The sequence below is a fragment of the Sapajus apella genome, unplaced genomic scaffold (genome assembly GCF_009761245.1).
Source record: "Sapajus apella isolate SASKATOON/1434 unplaced genomic scaffold, GSC_monkey_1.0 scaffold12, whole genome shotgun sequence".
Lineage (NCBI taxonomy): Eukaryota > Metazoa > Chordata > Mammalia > Primates > Cebidae > Sapajus > Sapajus apella.
In genome coordinates, this window is record NW_022436952.1 from 6,169,906 (window position 1) to 6,189,629 (window position 19,724).

At 50.7% G+C, this 19,724-nt stretch overlaps 1 protein-coding gene across 5 annotated transcripts; it reads left to right on the top strand.

The window, feature by feature from the left end:
* The first annotated feature begins 955 nt into the window (after positions 1-955).
* On the top strand, positions 956-13,443 carry CDK5RAP3 (CDK5 regulatory subunit associated protein 3). Of its 5 annotated transcripts, none has more exons than XM_032279861.1 (14): positions 956-1,148; positions 1,345-1,390; positions 4,269-4,400; positions 4,680-4,780; positions 5,153-5,201; positions 5,900-6,078; positions 6,281-6,417; positions 6,633-6,777; positions 8,106-8,216; positions 8,954-9,032; positions 10,391-10,479; positions 12,204-12,409; positions 12,763-12,934; positions 13,099-13,443. In XM_032279861.1, the coding sequence occupies exons 1-14, from the start codon at positions 1,143-1,145 to the stop codon at positions 13,162-13,164; spliced, it is 1,518 nt and encodes a 505-aa protein (XP_032135752.1). In that variant the 5' UTR covers positions 956-1,142; the 3' UTR covers positions 13,165-13,443. The 5 variants fall into 5 exon arrangements, with proteins under 5 accessions (XP_032135752.1, XP_032135751.1, XP_032135754.1 ...); XM_032279860.1 differs by having other exon boundaries at positions 995-1,091; XM_032279863.1 differs by having other exon boundaries at positions 1,010-1,091; positions 1,259-1,390.
* The last annotated feature ends 6,281 nt before the right edge of the window (positions 13,444-19,724 follow it).

A 19,724-nucleotide genomic window follows, 5' to 3' on the forward strand; every position in this document is an offset into this window, starting at 1 on the left:
CCTATCCATTTTCCTCCTAAATATTCCTCAGATCCAGCCCTCCCCCTTCCTCCCCACACCTTGTGTCCCAGCACAGACTGTAATCCCTCAATAGCAACCTCCTTCCAACCTCCCTGTCCCCAGTCTTATCTCCCATGCATCCATCATCCCAGCAGCCCATCTGTACAGGTTCCTCCCTGCCTCAAACCCCTTCTGCGATTCCTCTGTCTTCAGGGATGAAGTCCAAGTTCCTTAATGAGCCTCCCTTTGATACGACTTTTCCACCTTTACAGCCACTCGCTGCCTCAAACCATCTACTGCACAAAGGTTGGCCTGCCCGGGAAGCGGCTTTATCTGGAAATTCTTCATCATTTTGTAACAAGGGGGCGTGCATTTCCATTTTGCACTAAACCTCACAAATTATGTTGCCTGTCCTGCCTGCCTGTTGTTGCCTGCACCCCTCTTGCAGTTTGTGGCCACCTAAGTTTTGTCTGTGCAGTCTCCTCCACCTAAATCTCCTCTCCCCACATCACCCGGCTGTCTTCAGCTCTTTAGACTCGATGTGTTACCTTTGGGGCGTCTCCCCTACCCACCTCCCTACCCTTCCCTGCCCTAATCGCCCAACACGTTGCATGCGCTCAATCATGCCTGTTAGATAAACTGAATGAGAAGGCAAAGCATGACAAGTGCCACAAGAGACTACACGCTGCTCCAGATGGTAAAGAGACGCAAGGAGGGAAGGCATTTGCAGCGGCCTCCCATATCGGCGCTAGGACCCCGCCCGCAGACACCTTAATCCGCTGGGAGAAGACCCGGTGCCTGAGGGGAAGCAACTGTCAAGCTGGGCTCTCGGGCGCCGCCTGTCGCCATTGCACTGCCGCTGCAGCGCACTCGCTCCCGCTCCCGGCCCTGAGCCCGCCTCGCGTCTCCCATTGGCTGTCCCCATTCTCCCGCCCCTCCCGAGCTCAGCCATTCGGAGCCTCGGGGTGGGTGGGGCTTGAGGCCGGAGTGGAGCGTAAGCCCTGATTGGCTGTACGGAAGGCGGCTACGTGGCCGAAGGAGGCCGATCTATGTCTAAACTGAGGCTCCGCCACAACTCCACTGGATTGGTGGTAAGGCGGGGCGGGCCAGAGTCTGCGGCCTGAAGCGGAAGTGGAGGAAAGATGGAGGTGTGGGGACAGGAGCTGGGTGTGCGGGGGACTGGCACCGGACCCCTAACCTGTGTCCCCGGTCTCCCTCCGGGCGCGGCTCAACCCGGCCCATCGCTCTGGCCCCTCAGGGTGGTGGTTGGGACCGTGAAGTGAACGCGCGAGTGGCAAGTCCCCTTCCCGCGCTCACGCCCCTCTCCTCCCGTCTTCCCGTCAGGAGCATCAGCATGTGCCCATCGACATCCAGACCAGCAAGCTGCTCGGTAGGAGGGGTGCCCCCGCGCAGCTGGCTGTCGGGGGGAGGCCTGTTCGTTGCCCCCTGTGTCCAACGCCCGGGGCCTCTGACCCTGAAAGCCCGGGTTGAGGTGCTAACCACTGGCCTTGTTCTACGCCACATCTGAGGCCAGAACTGCTTCCCTGAGAGCAGCGGGAAGCAACCGTCTGTGGAGTCTGTTTGAGCTGCGTATTCTCCTTTAATGTCTTATCAAATCGTACCATTCAGGGACAGGATAAGTGACTCGCTTTAAAAACAGTCAGCTAGGCCGGGTGCCGTGGCTCACACCTGTAATCCCAGCACTTTGGGAGGCCGAGGCGGGCGGATCACAAGGTCAAGAGATCGAGACCATCCTGGCCAACATGGTGAAACCCCGTCTCTACTAAAAATAGAAAAATTAGCTGGGCTAATTTTTTTTTTTTGTGGTGGCACGCGCCTGTAGACCCAGCTACTCGGGAGGCTAAGGCAGGAGAATCGCTTGAACCCGGCGGAGGTTGCAGTGAGCCGAGATCGCACTACTGCACTCCAGCCTGGTGACAGAGCCAGACTCCGTCTCAATAAAAAACAAAAAAACAGTCAATTACTAAGTGAGTGGCACATCTCAATTGGAACTTAAGTCTGTCTGACCCACTGTCCATTCCGTTTGCATTATGCCAGGAAAAAAAAAAAAAAACTCATTTAAAAAGCTTCCGGCCCGACGTGGTGGCTTATACCTGTAATCCCAGCACTTTGGGAGGCTAAGGCTTGTGGATCATGAGGTCAGGAGTTCAAGACCAGCCTGGCCAAGATGATGAAACCCTGTCTCTACTAAAAATACAAAAATTAGCCGGGTGTGGTGGCAGGCACCTGTAATCCCAGCTACTCAGGAGGCTGAGGCAGAGAAGTGCTGGAACCCGGGAGGCCGAGGTTGCAGTGAGCCAAGATCGCGCCATTGCACTTCAGTCTGGGTGACAGAGCAACACTCCGTCTCAAAACTAAATAAAAAAATAATAATAAAAAGCTTCCATGTCCCCCTTGATTTTAGGAGGAAGAGGGGCCTAAGACCCAGTTGGAAATAAAGACCTTTTAGTGTCCAGGCTATCTCCAGGTTGTCTGTGTGGGGCCTGAATACATACCCCCTTCCCAGTTCAGATTCAAGGAAGCCCTCTTCATGTGATCACACAGCTCCTGGCATTTTATTTATTTTTTTTTTTGAGACGGAGTTTCGCTCTTGTTACCCAGGCTGGAGTGCAATGGCGCGATCTCGGCTCACCGCAACCTCGGTCTCCTGGGTTCAGGCAATTCTTCTGCCTCAGCCTCCTGGGTAGCTGGGATTACAGGCACGCACCACCATGCCCAGCCAATTTTTTTTTTTTGTATTTTTAGTAGAGACGGGGTTTCACCATGTTGACCAGGATGGTCTCGATCTCTTGACCTCGTGATCCACCCGCCTCGGCCTCCCAAAGTGCTGGGATTACAGGCTTGAGCCACCGCGCCCGGCCAGCTCCTGGCATTTTAAAATGCTTATTGGATTAATGGATTTGATGCCAGTCTTGTCCTTAAGATGGTGTCTGTTTGACTACCCCAGTCCGTTGCTTCTAGTTCTGTGACATCAACAGAATTTTTCTTTATGAAAACTTGCAGGACTACAGCAGAGGAAGTATAACTGATACTAATGTGAGACCCCAGCGTTTGACCGGTTGGGGGAGTTTAGGTTACGTATTCACCACTCTAGGGCCATTTAGTCAGTCCTGCTTAGTAGCCACTAGGGGAGTTTCTTTAGGCTCCAGATTTGTACCAGCCCTTCAGCCTGTATGCAGTCTTGGTGTGTGAGCTTGTTCTTGGTCATGAAAAAGGACCAATAAAATGACAGCCATTCATTGAGGGTTTGTTTTGTGCCAGGTGCTGTTTTAGGCACTTGACATTATTAAAATCACTATGATTTTATTTGTTTATTTATTTAATTTTTAGAGATGGGGTTTCACCATGTTAGCCAGGATGGTCTTGATCTCTTGACTTCGTGATCTGCCTGCCTCGGCCTCCCAAAGTGCTGGGATTACAGGCATGAGCCACCGCGCCTGGCCTAAAATAGCACTATGATTTTTTTGAGTCCTTGCCATGTGCTAGGCACACTGTTCAGTGTTTTACCTGCATTCCCTTTTCTGGTCAGTGTCTTATTATTCCCCAATTTACGTGTAGGGAAACTGAAGCACAGAATATTAGAAAGACTTGCTCAAAAACTCGATAATGAGAACCCAGGACCATCTGACCACAAAGCTCAGCTCTTGGCCCTCACTGAGGAAATATGCATGGCTCTGAAGCCACAAATCTGGGCCCAGACTTTGAGAGGTGGTCCCATTGGTATTCAGGTGTACAGGGTGGTACTTCACTGTTCAGAATAGAGTCAGGTTATCTAGTCCTTAGGGCACTGTAGATATTAGGGGCTTTGCAGCTGTTCATTCATCCGGTACTTGGCATAACCATCTTGTATTTTCCATTGTCACGGCTAATCCCAGCCCTGAGGAAGTGGAAGTTGAGCAGCATCCTCTGTCAGGAAGAAAGATATAATTACGCATAGAAGCAAAAATATTATGGGGAATTCAGAATGGTCAAAAGTGGCACTTTCATGTCAAGACCAATTTGAAGTTTTTGTTATCCCTGTGTTGAGGCAATTGCTCCATAAAACTCACATTGCTAATGAAGTCAGATTGTCAGAGCCTGTTTAGCCCCCGTCATCTCTTTGTGCTTGTCTTTATTCCCATCTTCCCATGACCTCCATACTTTAACCAATATAAAGACAACTTTTAGACTGTGTATTTCACTTGAATTAGTGATGGAATGTTGGTGATGTGAATGGGAATGCTTTAATGTGGGTGCTTCTCATGCAGATTGGCTGGTGGACAGAAGACACTGCAGCCTGAAATGGCAGAGTCTGGTGCTGACGATCCGAGAGAAGATCAATGCTGCCATCCAGGACATGCCAGAGAGTGAAGAGATCGCCCAGCTGCTGTCTGGGTCCTGTGAGTGCTTAGGGACTATCACCGAAGTCCCGTCTTTGCTGACGTAGTATGTATCAGCTGAGCTACTCCCTTGTTATTTAGCCGCCAGGGCTGGCCTTTAGAGAGAGAGCAATTTTTATTTGAGGTATAGTTGCTGGCTTCTTCCACCATGAAATGATGAAAGGAAAAGCTATACACTAAAGTTACTGGCAGTATATTACACATGAATCAACTACCAGCAGTGGCCAGAGTAGGTGAGGAAGATATTGGGCTCTCAAAGTCCTGTCTCTTGCTTTCCAGACATTCACTACTTTCACTGCCTAAGAATCGTGGACCTTCTCAAAGGCACAGAGGCCTCCACGAAAAATATTTTTGGCCGATATTCTTCACAGCGGATGAAGGCAAGTGTGGGCCAAGGGCTGTTAGTATGTGGCTGGGGACATCCAGTCCAAGGAGTCATAGCCCCTGTGGTCTCTCTCAGGCTCCAGTGGAAATGCCTACATACAATATTTTCTGAACTTTTGCTCTGTCTCTATAGTTTATTCCAAAAGTAGCTCCTACCCCTGAATTTAATTTTCAGACCCATTGCTTTGGGGATCGCCTACACTCTTAAAGTGGTTGGTCCAGCCAGCAGTATAAGTTGAAAGAAGGACAAGGAATTTGTGTTTAATGTGATGTGAAAGCTGGGAGAACTTCCCCTGTTTAGGGATTGAGCTGGGATGTGGCTGTTGAGTGCTTTTCTGGCTTAACATCCTCTTTCTGTTCTTACTCAGGATTGGCAGGAGATCATAGCCCTGTATGAGAAGGACAACACCTATTTAGGTAAAGTGGCCCAGCTTGGGAGCCCTGGTATCTGTGGGGAAGCCCACTCCCAGAGTCTTGAGATACCAGGTTTATAGGAGGCACAGTCTGTGAGTGGGAAGAAGCTGGAGTGTAGATGTTGCCTATTTGTAGGTGGTAAAATCAATTGGTTTTGATGGAATTGATTTTCCCACCTGCAGATTGATTTTCCACTAGGTGGAATGCTGGGGGAAGAAGGAGGCCGGTAGTGGGCATTAGACATGCCTCAGCAAGCAGGTGTGTGGGTCCTCCACCACTCACCTCTTGGTAAGGGGGAGTGTGCAGCCCGCTCCCCCCACACCCCCATTCTACATAAGGCAGAAAAGGCACAGGTTCTCCTGGGAGCAATATCAAGTGCCTAACTTGTGTTTGGGTTGGGTTTAGCATAAATAATAATAATGGATAATATTTACTGAGCACCTACTAAATGCAAGGAATTGTGCTTGGTGTATCATGTGGGTTCTCTTTTGCATTTTCACAATAAATGTTATTGTCACTGTTTTACAGGTCAGGGTTGGATTAGAGGGGTTAAATAATTTGTCTTAGGCTCCCAGCTGGTAACAGGAGAGGCTGGGAAGCTGACCTCATGCTCACCACCACCACAAAGGGTGTGTGTGCATCTGGGACATGTCTACCTCATGTGAGGGTGTCCTGGGCTGAATTTCCTGGGCCTTTCTCAGTGGAACTCTCTAGCCTCCTTGTTCGGAATGTCAGCTATGAGATCCCCTCACTGAAGAAGCAAATTGCTAAGTGCCAGCAGCTGCAGCAGGAATACAGCCGCAAGGAGGAGGAGTGCCAGGCAGGGGCTGCCGAGATGCGGGAGCAGTTCTACCACTCCTGCAAGCAGTATGGCATCACGGTGAGCGGTGGTGGCCTCTTTGCAGCCAGAGGATACGTGGGCCCCTGTCTATCTTCCTCTGACCCCATCTGATCCCTTAGCCTGGTTGTGCCTCCTCTGGGCCAGGATCTCACTTTTCTCCCGCCTTTGGATGTTTTCTTCAGTCTCTTGGATTCCGCCTCTCACCACTTCTGTCTCAGTTCCCCTCTTCTTCCCTCTCTAGGGTGAAAATGTGCGAGGAGAATTGCTGGCCTTGGTGAAGGACCTGCCAAGTCAGCTGGCTGAGACTGGGGCAGCAGCTCAGTCCCTGGGGGAAGCCATCGACCTGTACCAGGCCTCTGTGGGGTTTGTGTGTGAGAGGTAAAGAGGCCTCAGCTTCTCCTGGTGGGGTCATTTTGCTGTGTTCCCCAGCTCATGTCTCTTCTCCACTTGTCTTTTTCCCATATAACATTTGAACTTTTTCATACACCTGAAGCTGTGGGGGCCTTGCCCATTTGACCATGTGACCCAGGCCAAAGCCCAGTGTTGGCCTCATGCATGGTCGGCAGGAGAGTTAGTTTTGTGCTCTGTTTAAGCCCCACAGAGCAGGTGTTGCCAATGCTGCGGTTCGTGCAGAAGCGGGGAAACTCAACGGTTTATGAGTGGAGGACAGGGACAGAGCCCTCTGTGGTGGAGCGACCCCACCTTGAGGAGCCTCCTGAGCAGGTGGCAGAAGATGCGGTAAGATGGGCCTTGTGATGAGCTGTGGGAGAGAAGTGGGACCTACTTGTCTCCTCCCCACCCCCACAGCCCAACCCAAGACCTGGATTCAGAGTCCCAGAGGGAAGAAAGGGGGATTTGTGTGAGAGTGACTGTGGGCCCAGGAGGCCCTACTCCCTTATTTTTATTTTTCTGAGTATGTATTTTTCTTTTTCTTTTTCCTTTTGGAGACAGACTCTCGCTCTGTCGCCCAGGCTGGAGTACAGTGGCACAATCTGGGCTCACTGCAACCTCTGCCTCCCAGGTTCAAGTGATTCTCCTGTCTCAGCCTCCTGAGTAGCTGGGATTATAGGCACGTGCTACCCCACTCAGCTAATTTTGCTATTTTTTTTTTTTTTTTGAGACTGAGTTTTGCTCTTGTTACCCAGGCTGGAGTGCAATGGCACGCTCACCGAAACCTCCTCCTCCTGGGTTCAGGCAATTCTCCTGCTTCAGCCTCCTGAGTAGCTGGGATTACAGGCACACGCCACCATGCCCAGCTAATTTTTTGTATTTTTAGTAGAGACGGGGTTTCACCATGTTGACCAGGATGGTCTCGATCTCTTGACCTCGTAATCCACCCGCCTCAGCCTCCCAAAGTGCTGGGATTACAGGTGTGAGCCACTGCGCCCGGCCCTAATTTTTCTATTTTTAGTAGAAACGGGTTTTCACTGTGTTGGTCAGGGTGGTCTGAACTCCTGACCTGGTGATCTGCCTGCCTCAGCCTCCCAAAGTACTGGGATTACAGGCAGGAGCCACCACGCCCAGCCCTGAGTATGTATTTTTCTCTGTGAGTGCCACAGAGGCTTTGCAAGGTGGTTCACTTTGAACTCAGAACCTCCATCATGCGATCTTTCTGAAGATGGGCTTTCTTTGGGGGAGCTTAGAGGCCACTGCATTTGAACAGTGTGCTCTCTACAGAAGCAGCTGAGGCCTGTGGGAAGGCAGCACCACCCTTCTTTTTTAATTAATTTATTTTTGAGACTGCGCCTTGCTCTGTTGCTCAGGCTGGAGGTCGGTGGCATGATCTCAGCTCACTGCAACCTCTGCCTCCCAGCCTCGAGTGATCCTCCCAAGTCAGCCTCCCTAGTAGCTGGGACTACAGGCATGCACCACCACTCCCAGCTAATTTTTTATTAACATCTTTGTAGAGACAGGGTTTTGCCATATTGCCCAGGCAGGTCTCAAACTCCTGGGCTAAAGTGTTCCAGGGGAGCCTCCCAAAGTGCTGTGGTTACAGACATGAGCTACCATACCTGGCCCTTTTTAAATTCATCTTCCATGAGCTAACACTCTCTTTCCCTTTCTAGATTGATTGGGGCGACTTTGGGGTGGAGGCACTGTCTGAGGGGACTGACTCTGGCATCTCTGCCGAGGCTTCTGCAATTGACTGGGGCATCTCCCTGGAATCAGACTCAAAGGTGAGGAGGCCCTCTCAGTCCATCTCTCTGATCACTACTCTAACCATAAGAAAAGTGTCATTTCTGTCTGTAAAGGCATCACTTCAAGTTCATAGCCCTAAGACCAGGTAGAGTCCAAGGCAGAGTTTTACACGTCACATATCAGAGTTTTGTTTTGTTCTGTTTTGTTTTGTTTTGTTTTGTTTTGTTTTGTTTTAGACAGAGTCTCATTCTGTTGCCCAGGCTGGAGTGCAGTGGCACAATCTTGGCTCACTGCAACCTCCACCTCCTGGGTTCAAGCAATTCTCCTGCCTCATCCTCCCAATTAGCTGGGATTATAGGCACCTGCCACCATGCCCTGCTAATTTTTAATAGAGACGAGCCTTCACCATGTTGGCCATGCTGGTAATTCCTGACCTCAGGTGATCCACCCGTCTTGGCCTCCCAAAGTGCTGGGATTACAGACGGGCGTGAGCCACCTCGCCCGGCCCATGTCAGAGATAAGTTTTGATGTCCCTTTTCCTGGTGTTTGGTCCAGGGTGTGGGGGTATAGGCAGGTGGGAACACTACAGAGCAGGGATGAGGTTGGCCATATAAATGGGCCATACTGCTGTCTTTGCCAGCAAAGTCAGGGCTGCAAGTACTTAATAGAGTTGGAATGTGCAGCCGTTGACCTCATCAAAGGCTTTGGTTTATTCTGACTCCTTGGCTCAGGAAAATTCCCCCACCATTGCTAGAGTTCTTTGCTCTCCTTCCAGGACCCTGGAAGTGATGGGATAGACTGGGGAGACGATGCTGCTGCTTTGCAGATCACAGTGCTGGAAGCAGGAACTCAGGGTAAGTGCACCATCCCCTGCAGCCCTGGCAAAAATGGGGTGCTCAAGGTTCCCCACTTGTATAGACACAGAAAAAATGCAGCGCTAAGATGAGGCTTCTCGTACATTTAACTGTTTCTCAAAACCTTGATGAGGATGTGAGTGGAGGGGGACCAAGAGAGGTTGTTGGTTTTTTTTGAGACGGAGTTTCGCTCTTGTCGTCCAGGCTGGAGTGCAGTGGCACCATCTCGGTTCACTGCAACCTCTGCCTCCTGGGTTCAAGTGATTCACCTGCTCCTGGCCCAAGAGAGGTTTTTAGAATTAGAGGTATGGTGTGGTGGCTTACGCCTGTAATCCCAGCACTTTGGGAAGCTGAGGTGGGCAGATCACCTGAAGTGAGGAGTTCAAGACCGGCCTGACCAACATGGAGAAACCTTGTCTCTACTAAAAATACAAAATCAGCTGGGTGTGGTGGTGCATGCCTGTAATCCCAGCTGCTTGGAAGGCCGAAGCAGGAGAATCATTTGAACCCAGGAGGCAGAGTTGTGGTAAGCCGAGATTGTGCCACTGCACTCTAATCTGGGCAACAAAAGCGAAACTCCGTCTCAAAAACAAAATTAGTTTAGAAACTCTGAACTTTTTTTCTTTTTTTTTTTTTTTTTTGAGACCGAGTCTTGTTCTTTCACCAGACTGGAGTGCAATGGCACAATCTTGGCTCACTGCAACCCCCGTCTCTCGGATTCAAGCAATTCCCTTGCCTCAGCCTCCTAAGTAGCTGGGGCTACAGGCGCGTGCCACCACACCCAGCTAATTTTTTGTATTTTAGTAGAGATGGGGTTTTACCAAGGCCAGGATGGTCTCCATCTCCTGACCTCATGATCTGCCTGCCTTGGCTTCCCAAAGTGCTGGGATTACAGGCGTGAGCCACCACACCCAGCCTGAAACTCTCATTTGGTCTTTTTAGAGACCAAATGTGGGCCAGCTGTTATGGTAGGAGGGTTCCAGAGGGGTCAGGGGGCCCTAGAGTGTGACGTGACCCCCACCCTAGCAGCAGAGAAGATGTAGTGGTGTCTAAGCCACTAGAGGGCGGTGCAGGATGAAACTTTACCTCCCACCTTCCATCAGAGCAGAGAGCAGTCCTTTCCACCCCTCTGAACCCAGCTTTGGTCCTCCTCTCAGGCTGGGGGTTGGAAAGTGTTGCCTGATTAGAGCTGAGACACCTGGGAAAAGGTAACCTTCCCCCTTGGATTGGAACAGGAAGTGGCTTTAGCACAGTGAGTCTGTCCATATTAATCCTCCAGGGCTTCTCAAACTTGAGGGTCTTTTCCTTCTCCAGTCCTCTGATCCTTTATCACTTCTGTGTCTCTCTCTCCCTGGCAGCTCCAGAAGGTGTTGCCAGGGGCCCAGATGCTCTGACACTTCTTGAATACACTGAGACCCGGAATCAGTTCCTCGATGAGCTCATGGAGGTACTGTCATCCCTGGGAGATGCAGAGGGAGGCATGGCGCCAGCACAGGAGGCCTTACTCTGGATGCCTGACCTGGCCCTTCCTAGTTGTGTGAAGGACATGAGTGCTTTCTGTGTCCTGCAGCAGGAGCCTCACATATTAGATGCCCCCCCATTCATCCAGTTACTTATCAGGTACCTCCTAGGCACCTGGCACAGTCTTAGGCACCAGAACTTGGGCAGTGAACAAGACAGTCCAAGTCCTTGACCTCATAGAGCTTATATTCTTTTTTTTTTTTTTTTTTTTTTTTTTTCTCAAATGCCTTGGGGGAGGAGCTTATATTCTAATAGGGAAGGCAGACTGGAAAGAAGATAAATAATAAAATGTGCAGGATGCTAGATGGCACTAAGTGTCACAGAGAAAAAGAAAGCGGGGAAGATGATGGGGATGTCAGGAAGGCCTGTGGTTTTGTATATGGTGGTCAGGGAATGCCTTGTTGAGAAGGTAACCTATAATCAAGACTGTAGATGATGCAGAGAAAACCATGCAGATGTCTAGCAGAAGGGCTTCCCAGAGAGAGCAACTGCAGAGGTCCCAAGGTGGGAGCAGGCCTTGAACAGCTGACCAGCAACATGGAGGCCGGTGGGGCTGAGGAGAGGGAGCCGGTGGGGAGTAGAAGAGCTGAGAGACATAGCATCTGAACTTTGGTTTGCCTCTGAGGAAACTGGGAAGCTGTTGGAGGTTTCAAGCAGGTTAGGAACGTGATCTCATTTGTGTTTAAGCACGCCCCCTGTGGCTAAGGGTTGAGCAGCCCAGCGTAAGGAGCCAGCGTTCTTGGACCTTTGTTATGGGGCTGAGAGGATAGGGTCCTGTCTTTATTAATGTCTAAATTTGCCCCCTTCCCAGTAGCCTGCTGGTTCGGAGAGCCTCCTGAAAGTTCTGTCCTTACCCAGTTCTCTCCTCTTTCTGCCCAGAGGCTCCTCCTGGCCTCAAGGGGAGAGGAGGACAAAAGACATCTGTCAAGTTTTTATGGCAGAATAGGATTGATAAGATAATATGACTGGCTCTTGTGTTATTTTCAGTCTTGCCTTAATCCAGTACTTCTCAAACATGTATTTCTGTTCCCTGAATCTCATTCCTCCCATGAAGACAAAATAAATACCCTGGGCAGAGAGAACTCTTTAAGCCTCTGTATTAGTTATCTAATCCAGGCTGGGGAGAAAGGGTTAGGCTGAGATAGCAGTGGGAGGCTGAAGAGTGACAGTAGTCTGCTCCGAGTGCTTACAGTGTTCAGAGGAAATAACCCCTCCTAACCCAGAGTTTAGCCCTCACATCTCATTTTTGCATTTCTAAGTCTGAGGGCTTAGATTCTGAGTTCTCTCAGTTTGAACCAGTTTATCTTCTATTTTTTCTTTCTTCCTTTTTTTTTTTCTGGTTAAAAAAAAGAGAGTTTCCCTATCACCCAGTCTGGAGTGCAGTGGGGCGATCATAGCTCACTATAACCCTGAACTCCTGGGCTCAAGTGATCGTCCCGCCTCAGCCTCTTGAGTAGCTGGGACTACAGGTGTGCACCACCATGCTTGGCTAATTTTTAAAATTTTTGTAGAGACAGGGTCTCACTGTTTCCCAGGCTGGTCTTTAACTCCTGGACTCGAGTGATCCTACCACCTCGGCCTCCCCAAATGCTGGAATTGCAAGTGTGAGTCATCATGTCCAGTCTGAACCAATATTTCTTCTGTCCTCAGCTTGAGATCTTCTTATGCCAGAGAGCAGTAGAGCTGAGTGAGGAGGCAGACGTCCTGTCTGTGAGCCAGTTCCAGCTGGCTCCAGCCATCCTGCAGGGCCAAACCAAAGAGAAGATGGTTGCTATGGTGTCAGTGCTGGAGGATCTGATTGGCCAGCTCATCAATCTTCGACTGCAACACCTGTTTATGATCCTGGACTCACCAAGGTCTGGCTTCCCCTTGACGCAAGGCTCTGCCATGTTGAGCAGCTCTGCCTCTTTGTATTCCTCCTCTTGTTCCATGACTCCTTAGTTCCCATCCCTGCCTCCTGGCCATTGCCATCCACTGGGGATAGGGGTTCTCTTTGGGGCAGGAGGGGGTGGTTTGATATATACAGGAAGAATCTGCTTGCTTCCTGAGTAGGACACGGGAATTGGGAGTGGGTATTCCTTACAAGGAAAGGGTTTAAGGATGTGCCAGTTGGGGGTTTGATTTCCCAAGCCTCTCACCTCCCCAGCAGCTGAATGGGAATGCTCAGGGTACACAGCTACCCCAGCACTCACCTGAGTGCCCTGCATAGGTATGTGGACCGAGTGACTGAATTCCTCCAGCAAAAGCTGAAGCAGTCCCAGCTACTGGCTTTGAAGAAAGAGCTGATGGTGCAGAAGCAGCAGGAGGCACTTGAGGAGCAGGCGGCCCTGGAGCCTAAGCTAGACCTGCTGCTGGAGAAGACCAAGGAGCTACAGAAGCTGGTGAGACAGGAAAGGGAAACCTGCTGCCGGGAGGACTGGAATACCCACTCCCAGTTCCCCTGTCCTACTCAGGAAGCAGGCAGATTCTTCCTGTATGTATCCCAGTCTGTGCAGAGCAAGGCCTGAGCTCCCCTGCTTCCACACACTTGGTATTGCTCTTTCAGATTGAAGCTGACATCTCCAAGAGGTACGGTGGACGCCCTGTGAACCTAATGGGAACCTCTCTGTGAAACCTTCCGTGTTCTTGCCTGCCCATCTTCTCAGCCTTTGCGATGAAGATGATAGCCAAGGCTGATGTTTTGGGGCCCTTCAAGGCAAAAGACCAGGCTGACTGGAGGATAGAAAGCCACAGGAAGGAAGTGACACCCGATGGTGATCTTGGTACTCTCCATGCTCTCTTTAAGAAGCTGTTGTGATTGGCCCTGTGACCTATCAGGTGAAAACCACAGCTTCTCCTTCTAGTTAGTGTAGTGGACTTAATAAAAGAGGAAAAAACTCTTGCTTTGGTACTGACAGTTTCTGATGCTGCTTCTTTGAGCCTGCAGTTGAGGTTCTGCACCTGTTTTCGTGGAGTTCTTGATCCGGGTGGACTACCCAAGCCACTAGCTCTCACTGTGGAGCCCCAAGTTGAGGACTTTCCCTCTGCTTCTGGTGATAAGGAGGACCCCAGATGTACAAATGGTTCAGCAAGAGACTCGGGGATGGCTGCGCGTGGGCTCCTTTCCATAACCAGAGTCAGGCCAGAAGCCAGAGGGGAGCAGTCAGGCGGCAGCCTTGTTGGAGCCAGCAAAGCTGTATTTTCCTTTTAATCACAGCTTACCTCCAGGCAGAGGGAAAATGCGGTTTGGGGAGGAAGGGTCTGATAAACAACGTGGAGACAGGAGCTGTCACCTTCCGTGGCTGCCTGTCCACTTCCTGCCCATAACTGCCCGCTCTGATCGGATAGAGCCCACCCCAGGATAGCCCTCTCCCAAGCCACCTACCCATCCCCATTTCCCAGGAAGGGTAGGGGTTGAGGGTGGCCGGCAATTCGATTTTAATTTCATAGCAGAGCAGTTGATTCATGGCTCTTTGTCGCTGGCGTTGACTCCCGTAATGACTTTCCATCAAAATGAAAAGTGGAGTGACACCACTCATTATTCCTGCTGCTTGTTATCTCAGTTCTGGGGAGGGCCGCCCCCTCCCTGCTGCCTTTCAGCCGTCCTGGACAGTGAGTGATGGCCCCTATTAATCACCGACCCCATGGACTCCGGCGGACACACGCTATCCAAAGGAGAGAGAGATAAGGCAGCATGAACTGCTCGAAGCCGTTCCTATCAATTAATGTCAACCCACCATTTCTCCCCAGTCTTTGCCTGGTCACCTCCTTTTGGGGGATCAGGAGCTGAAACAAGAAGTCCAGGAACTGGAAAAGGAAAAATATTGGTGTTGAACGTGGAGGTAAGACTCCGCAGACTAGCAGGGCATAGAGGAGCTGAGTGGATTGCACTCTGCCGTCGGCGCTGAGGAGGGAGGCTCTTGGCTTAGGGAACTGCCTGCTGCTCTTGGTCCCTCTCCCTCTGGAAGAATGCCTGCCAGCTCCTACCCCACCTGTTCAGCTGCTGGCTCCGTTGGCCGTCTGGCCGGCCTCTTGCAGTAGCAGTCAGTTCACTGAGGCATGCTACCCTTGCCCATTCTAACATCCCTTGCCCAGTCACCAGCTGTTATTCAGACTCCATCACTTACAGGAATGGAGCTTTAGGGAGAAGCCCTGTGGACCAGGTGACTGTGGCCCAGGCCTGATTCAGCCCTCCAAAGCTCCTGCCCTTGCCCTTGCAGATGAGCACCTGACCTGCTTTCCCTGCCCCACCTAAGGTCATTGAGGGGAAGTAGTACTCACTGAGGTTTGGCCATTTTCCCAGGAAGGGAAGTGGGTTAGAGTTTTCTCAGCCGATTTTGGCCCCTTTGGCAAGTAGTGTGTTTAGGCGACTGTTCCGGCTTAGAGATACTAGGTTACTGCTTAGCAGGTGACATCAGGGCCCTCCCTGATGATCCCTAGGCTGAGGCAAGTGGTTTCATAAAAGCCTTAACCCGATAACATTGGGTTTGTTCTCCAGAACCTTCAGCTTCTCTTTCCTTTTCTCCCCGCCTGCCTCCTGAGTCCAACTGGACCTTGACCAGGCTGAAGACACTGACGGGGCCACCTGGCTGCTGCTCCCTGAGTAAGGGCAGCTCTGTGTCTCAAGTCTGCTCTGACTTTCCTGAGCTTCACTGGTTGCATTTGGGTTCCTGCCTGTGTATCTCAGAATGGCCTCAGAAGTCGTTGTAGGGACAGAATGAGTTAAGACGTGCAGAGCTCTTAGAATGCTGCCTGGTACGGAGGAGGCACTTGCTGGACATGTGTGAGCTCTTATTTTTGTCTTGGGGGACCATGATGAGGACTCTCCATCCTGGCCTAACTTGCCTTCTTGGAAGGGAGAGGTGAGGGGCTTTAGGGGACCTTGAGACCAAGTTTCAAGCAGTCAGGTTTCCAGGGTTGCTAAAAAAAGTTAAGGGAAAGAGGGAGGCGGTGCACTGAGATTACACCCTCAGAATCCTTAGTTTTATGTGAATTATGGTGCCAAGAGCACACTATACTTCTGTGTTGACTTTTATCCCACCTCTTTCCAGAAAGGATTTAAGGCAACGCCTCTCACTACTTGGCTAAAACTCGTCACCAGGCTCTAGATAAGGAAGCAGTGAGTCGCCTTTCCAAAATTCTCTGCTGCCTAAATCTAGCCACGGCTCAGCCCCACTCTGCCTGTTTGCCCAAACACTGCCTCTTTTCCCTGCATCACCTCTACCATGTCCTCTCCGGTGTGGTTCTGTTTATAGACCCCAAAAGTAGGATCCCTTTGCTCTGCAGCCTTAGGACCTCTTGCTCTGACTGTGAACATGGGATAAGTGGAGTGCTAAGGCTTGTTTATCTGGGTCTCAGCAGTCCACTCCCTGTACCCCTCTCGGCCTGCCAGGATCATGGGGAGTCTGGCACATCTAGAACTCCTTTTCCATTGCCAGTTCAGAGCAGGGAACAAGCTGCATCATTCAGAGTGAACATCTCACCCAACTAAAGGATTAACCTGCTCTGTGGATCCGACTCATGGCACCAAAAAAAAAAAAAAAAAAAAAAAAAAAAAAAAGAATTAACTTGCTCTGGAGAGTTGAGGACAAAAGAAAGACACAGCCCCAGACTTGCTGGAGCCAACGTTGCTGGAGCTCCTCACATGAACCATCCAACCACCATTAATTCCCCAGATGTTGTATGCAGTTTCTCCCCAGAAACTCAGGTCCTGTGGCACTTCTCTGCCTTTTCATACACTCCTACCCATCCTGTTAATGATTTTTATTTCATCTTTTTTTAAAATCTTATTATTTTTTTTGAGACAGAGTTTCACTCATCACCCAGGCTGGAGTACAATGGGGCAGTCTCGACTCACTGCAACCTCCGCCTTCCAGGTTCAAGTGATTCTCCTGCCTCAGCCTCCCAAGTAGCTGGGACTGCAGGTATAGTAGAGATGGGGTTTCACCATGTTGGCCCGGCTAGTCAAGAACTCCTGACCTCAGGTGATCCACCTGCCTCAGCCTCCCAGAGTGCTTGTATTAACAGGCATGAGCCACCATACCTGGCCTAAGCTTATTTTTTTAATAGAGACAGAGTATCACTATGTTGCCCAGGCTGATCTCAAACTCCTGGCCTCAAGCGATCCTCCTGCCTCAGCCTCCCAAAAGGCTGGGATTACAGGTATGAGCCACCTCACCAGGCCTATTTACTCTAATTGCCATTTGTTTAATCTTTCCCAACTCCTGTACATGCACATACAAAATCTAATAAAAGTAATAGGAAGGGCTGGGTGCGGTGGCTCACCACTGTAATCCCAGCACTTTGGGAGGCCGAGGCGGCAGATCACAAGGACAAGAGATCAAGACCATCCTGGCCAACGTGGTGAAACCCCATCTCTACTAAAAATACAAAAATTGGGGCCGGGCGCGGTGGCTCAAGCCTGTAATCCCAGCACTTTGGGAGGCCGAGGCGGGTGGATCACGAGGTCAAGAGATCGAGACCATCCTGGTCAACATGGTGAAACCCCGTCTCTACTAAAAATACAAAAAATTAGCTGGGCATGGTGGCTCGTGCCTGTAATCCCAGCTACTGAGGAGGCTGAGGCAGGAGAATTGCCTGAACCCAGGAGGCGGAGGTTGTGGTGAGCTGAGATCGCGCCATTGCACTCCAGCCTGGGTAACAAGCGTGAAACTCTGTCTCAAAAAAAAAAAAAAAAAAATACAAAAATTAGCCAGACGTGGTGACACATGCCTGTAATCCCAGCTACTCAGGAGGCTGAGGCAGGAGAATCACTTGAACCCGGGAGGTGGAGGTTGTAGTGAGCTGAGATTATGCCACTGCACTTCAGCCTAGTGACAGAGTGAGACTCTGTCTCCAAAAAAAAAAAAGGTGAAAGGAAGCAATACAGTGTGGTGGTGATTAGCATTCTTGAGATCTAGACTGCCTAGGTCAAACCCTGTCTCTGTTCTTACTCCCTGTGTGATCTTGGGTGAGTTGCTGGACCTCTCTAATTCATTTTCTTCACCTGTAAAATGAGGATGAAAATCTGAAGATCTTGACCTTGGGTAGGGAGCTGTGGTGAGCACATACACCACTGAGAACAGTGCCTGGAGGCCAGGTGCGGTGGCTCACGCCTGTAATCCCAGCACTTTGGGAGGCCGAGGCAGGAAGATCACTTGAGCCCAGGAGTTTAAGACCAGCCTGGGCACAGTGCCTGCCTACCCTGAGGATCATTTCTGGGCCTCATCTCTCCTCTTTACTTTTTTGGTTGGGGGCAATTATGGAGAGGAGAGTAGAGAGCTGTTGTTCCATCCTTTTGGAGATATCATTGCTTCATAAACCCAGGTTTGCTAGCAAAGCTGGGGCCTCCTCCCCTGTCTGAATGCCACCCATCTGCTGGGCTTTGAGCGAGCAGTTCTGCCCCCTGAACAGTCAGGCCCGAGGAGCTGTGTCCAGGGTAGCTGTCCCGCCTGGCAGAGCCTGAGCCCAGCAGGAAGGCATCAAGGCTGCTGCGGGAGTATGGAGCCTGGGGGCGTCAGATGACCCAGATCTGCCTGTGTCCTCCGAATGCCCTTCCTCCCTGGTGACCGCCAGGGCCTCTCTGAGTAAATTGGCCCTGAGTAAACTCTTACTTAGCCAGTCCAACACCCTCCTCTCATTCCCCAGGCTTCAAAGAAAACCAGTTTGAATATTTAAACTTCTCCTGTGTATCTAATAAAAAGTTCTGCACTATTTAACGCCCCAGCTATCCATTACTGTCGGGAGCTGCCCTCTCCCTCCCAGCGTTCCCCTCCCTTCCTCTCGTCCAAACCATGCGCATGGCAAAGCCATTTGTCAAACCGCTCCCTCCACTGGCTGCGCTTGGCTGTGTCTGAAAGGACAAGCCGCCCCACAGGGGAAGGTGGGAATGAATAAAGGGGCTATGCAAATTGCTGCTTAATCTGCAGAGAAACACCCAGGCTTTGGGGAGACGCTCATTACTTCTTTTAACTGTGATTAACGGGCAAATTAAACCGAAGCCCTTAACTCTCTCCTAGCAGAGGACTTGAACGCAGAGCCCTGGGCCAGTGAGGTTGGAGGGAGATAGTTGCTAGTTTCGTCTGCAGCCAGGGACCAGGAACGAGGAGCATCCAGCATCCGTTCTGCCCCTTAACCCTGGTAGAAGTGAGGGGGGCCCCAAATGCCTGAGGGCAGACCCAGCACAACTAACCTTAAAGTGCAGGGAAGGAAGAACTTAGTTCTGTCTTTCAGGTTTCTTTCAGCCACTCAAGAAAAAGCAAAGGCTGGGCACAGTGGCTCACTCCTGAAATCCCATCACTTTGGGAAGCTGAGGGAGGTGGACCACTTGAGCCCAGGAGTTCGAGACTAACCTGGGCAACATAGCAAAACGTTGTCTCTACAAAAAAATACAAAAAATTAGCCGGACTTGGTGACCTGTACCTGTAGTCCCAGCTACTGTGGAGGCTGAGGTGGGAGGATCCCCTGAATCCAGGAGGCAGAGGCTGCAGTGAGACAAGATTGCACCACTGCACTCCAGCCTGGGTGACAGAGACCCTATCTCAAAAAAAAAAAAAAAAAGTTAGTCCAGGTGTGGTGGCTCATGTTGTAATCTCAGCACGTTAGGAGGCCGAGGCGGGTGGATCACAAAGTCAGGAGATCAAGACCATCTTGGCTAACACGGTGAAACCCCATCTCTACTAAAAATACAAAAAATTAGCTGGGTATGGTGGCACGCACTTTTAGTTCCAGCTACTTGGGAAGCTGAGGCAGGAGAATTGTTTGAACCTGGGAGGCAGAGGTTGTAGAGATCCGAGATTGTGCCACTGCACTCCAGCCTGGGCGACAGAGCAAGACTCGTCTCAAAAAAAAAAAAAAAAATGTTGTAACGTGGAGGCCAGGCACAGTGGCTCATGTCTGTAATCCCAGCACTTGGGCAGGCTGAGGCAGGTGGATCAGTTGAGGTCAAGAGTTTGAGACCAGCCTGGCCAATATGGTGAAACCCCATCTCTACTAAAAACACACACACACACAAAAAAGCCAAGTCAGTAGTCCCTTAGATTTGCTGCCATCCTTTCCCTGCTTCCCCCTCACATGCCACCACCCCCCCCACGAAAATCCTGGGAGAATTTCTTAGACCTCACCTGCCAGAACATGCCAAGGGTATGGCCAAAGCGGCTTTAGCTACAAACTGAGTTGCTGGTCAGAGCAGCC

Excerpts from the sequence above, each read along its gene's own strand:
- CDK5RAP3 (XM_032279860.1), top strand. The coding sequence starts at position 1,050 with ATGTCTAAACTGAGGCTCCGCCACAACTCCACTGGATTGGTG. Across the intron at positions 1,092-1,344 it reads ACAACTCCACTGGATTGGTG|GAGCATCAGCATGTGCCCAT; the intron begins GTAAGGCGGGGC and ends TCTTCCCGTCAG. Across the intron at positions 5,202-5,899 it reads GAAGGACAACACCTATTTAG|TGGAACTCTCTAGCCTCCTT; the intron begins GTAAAGTGGCCC and ends GGCCTTTCTCAG.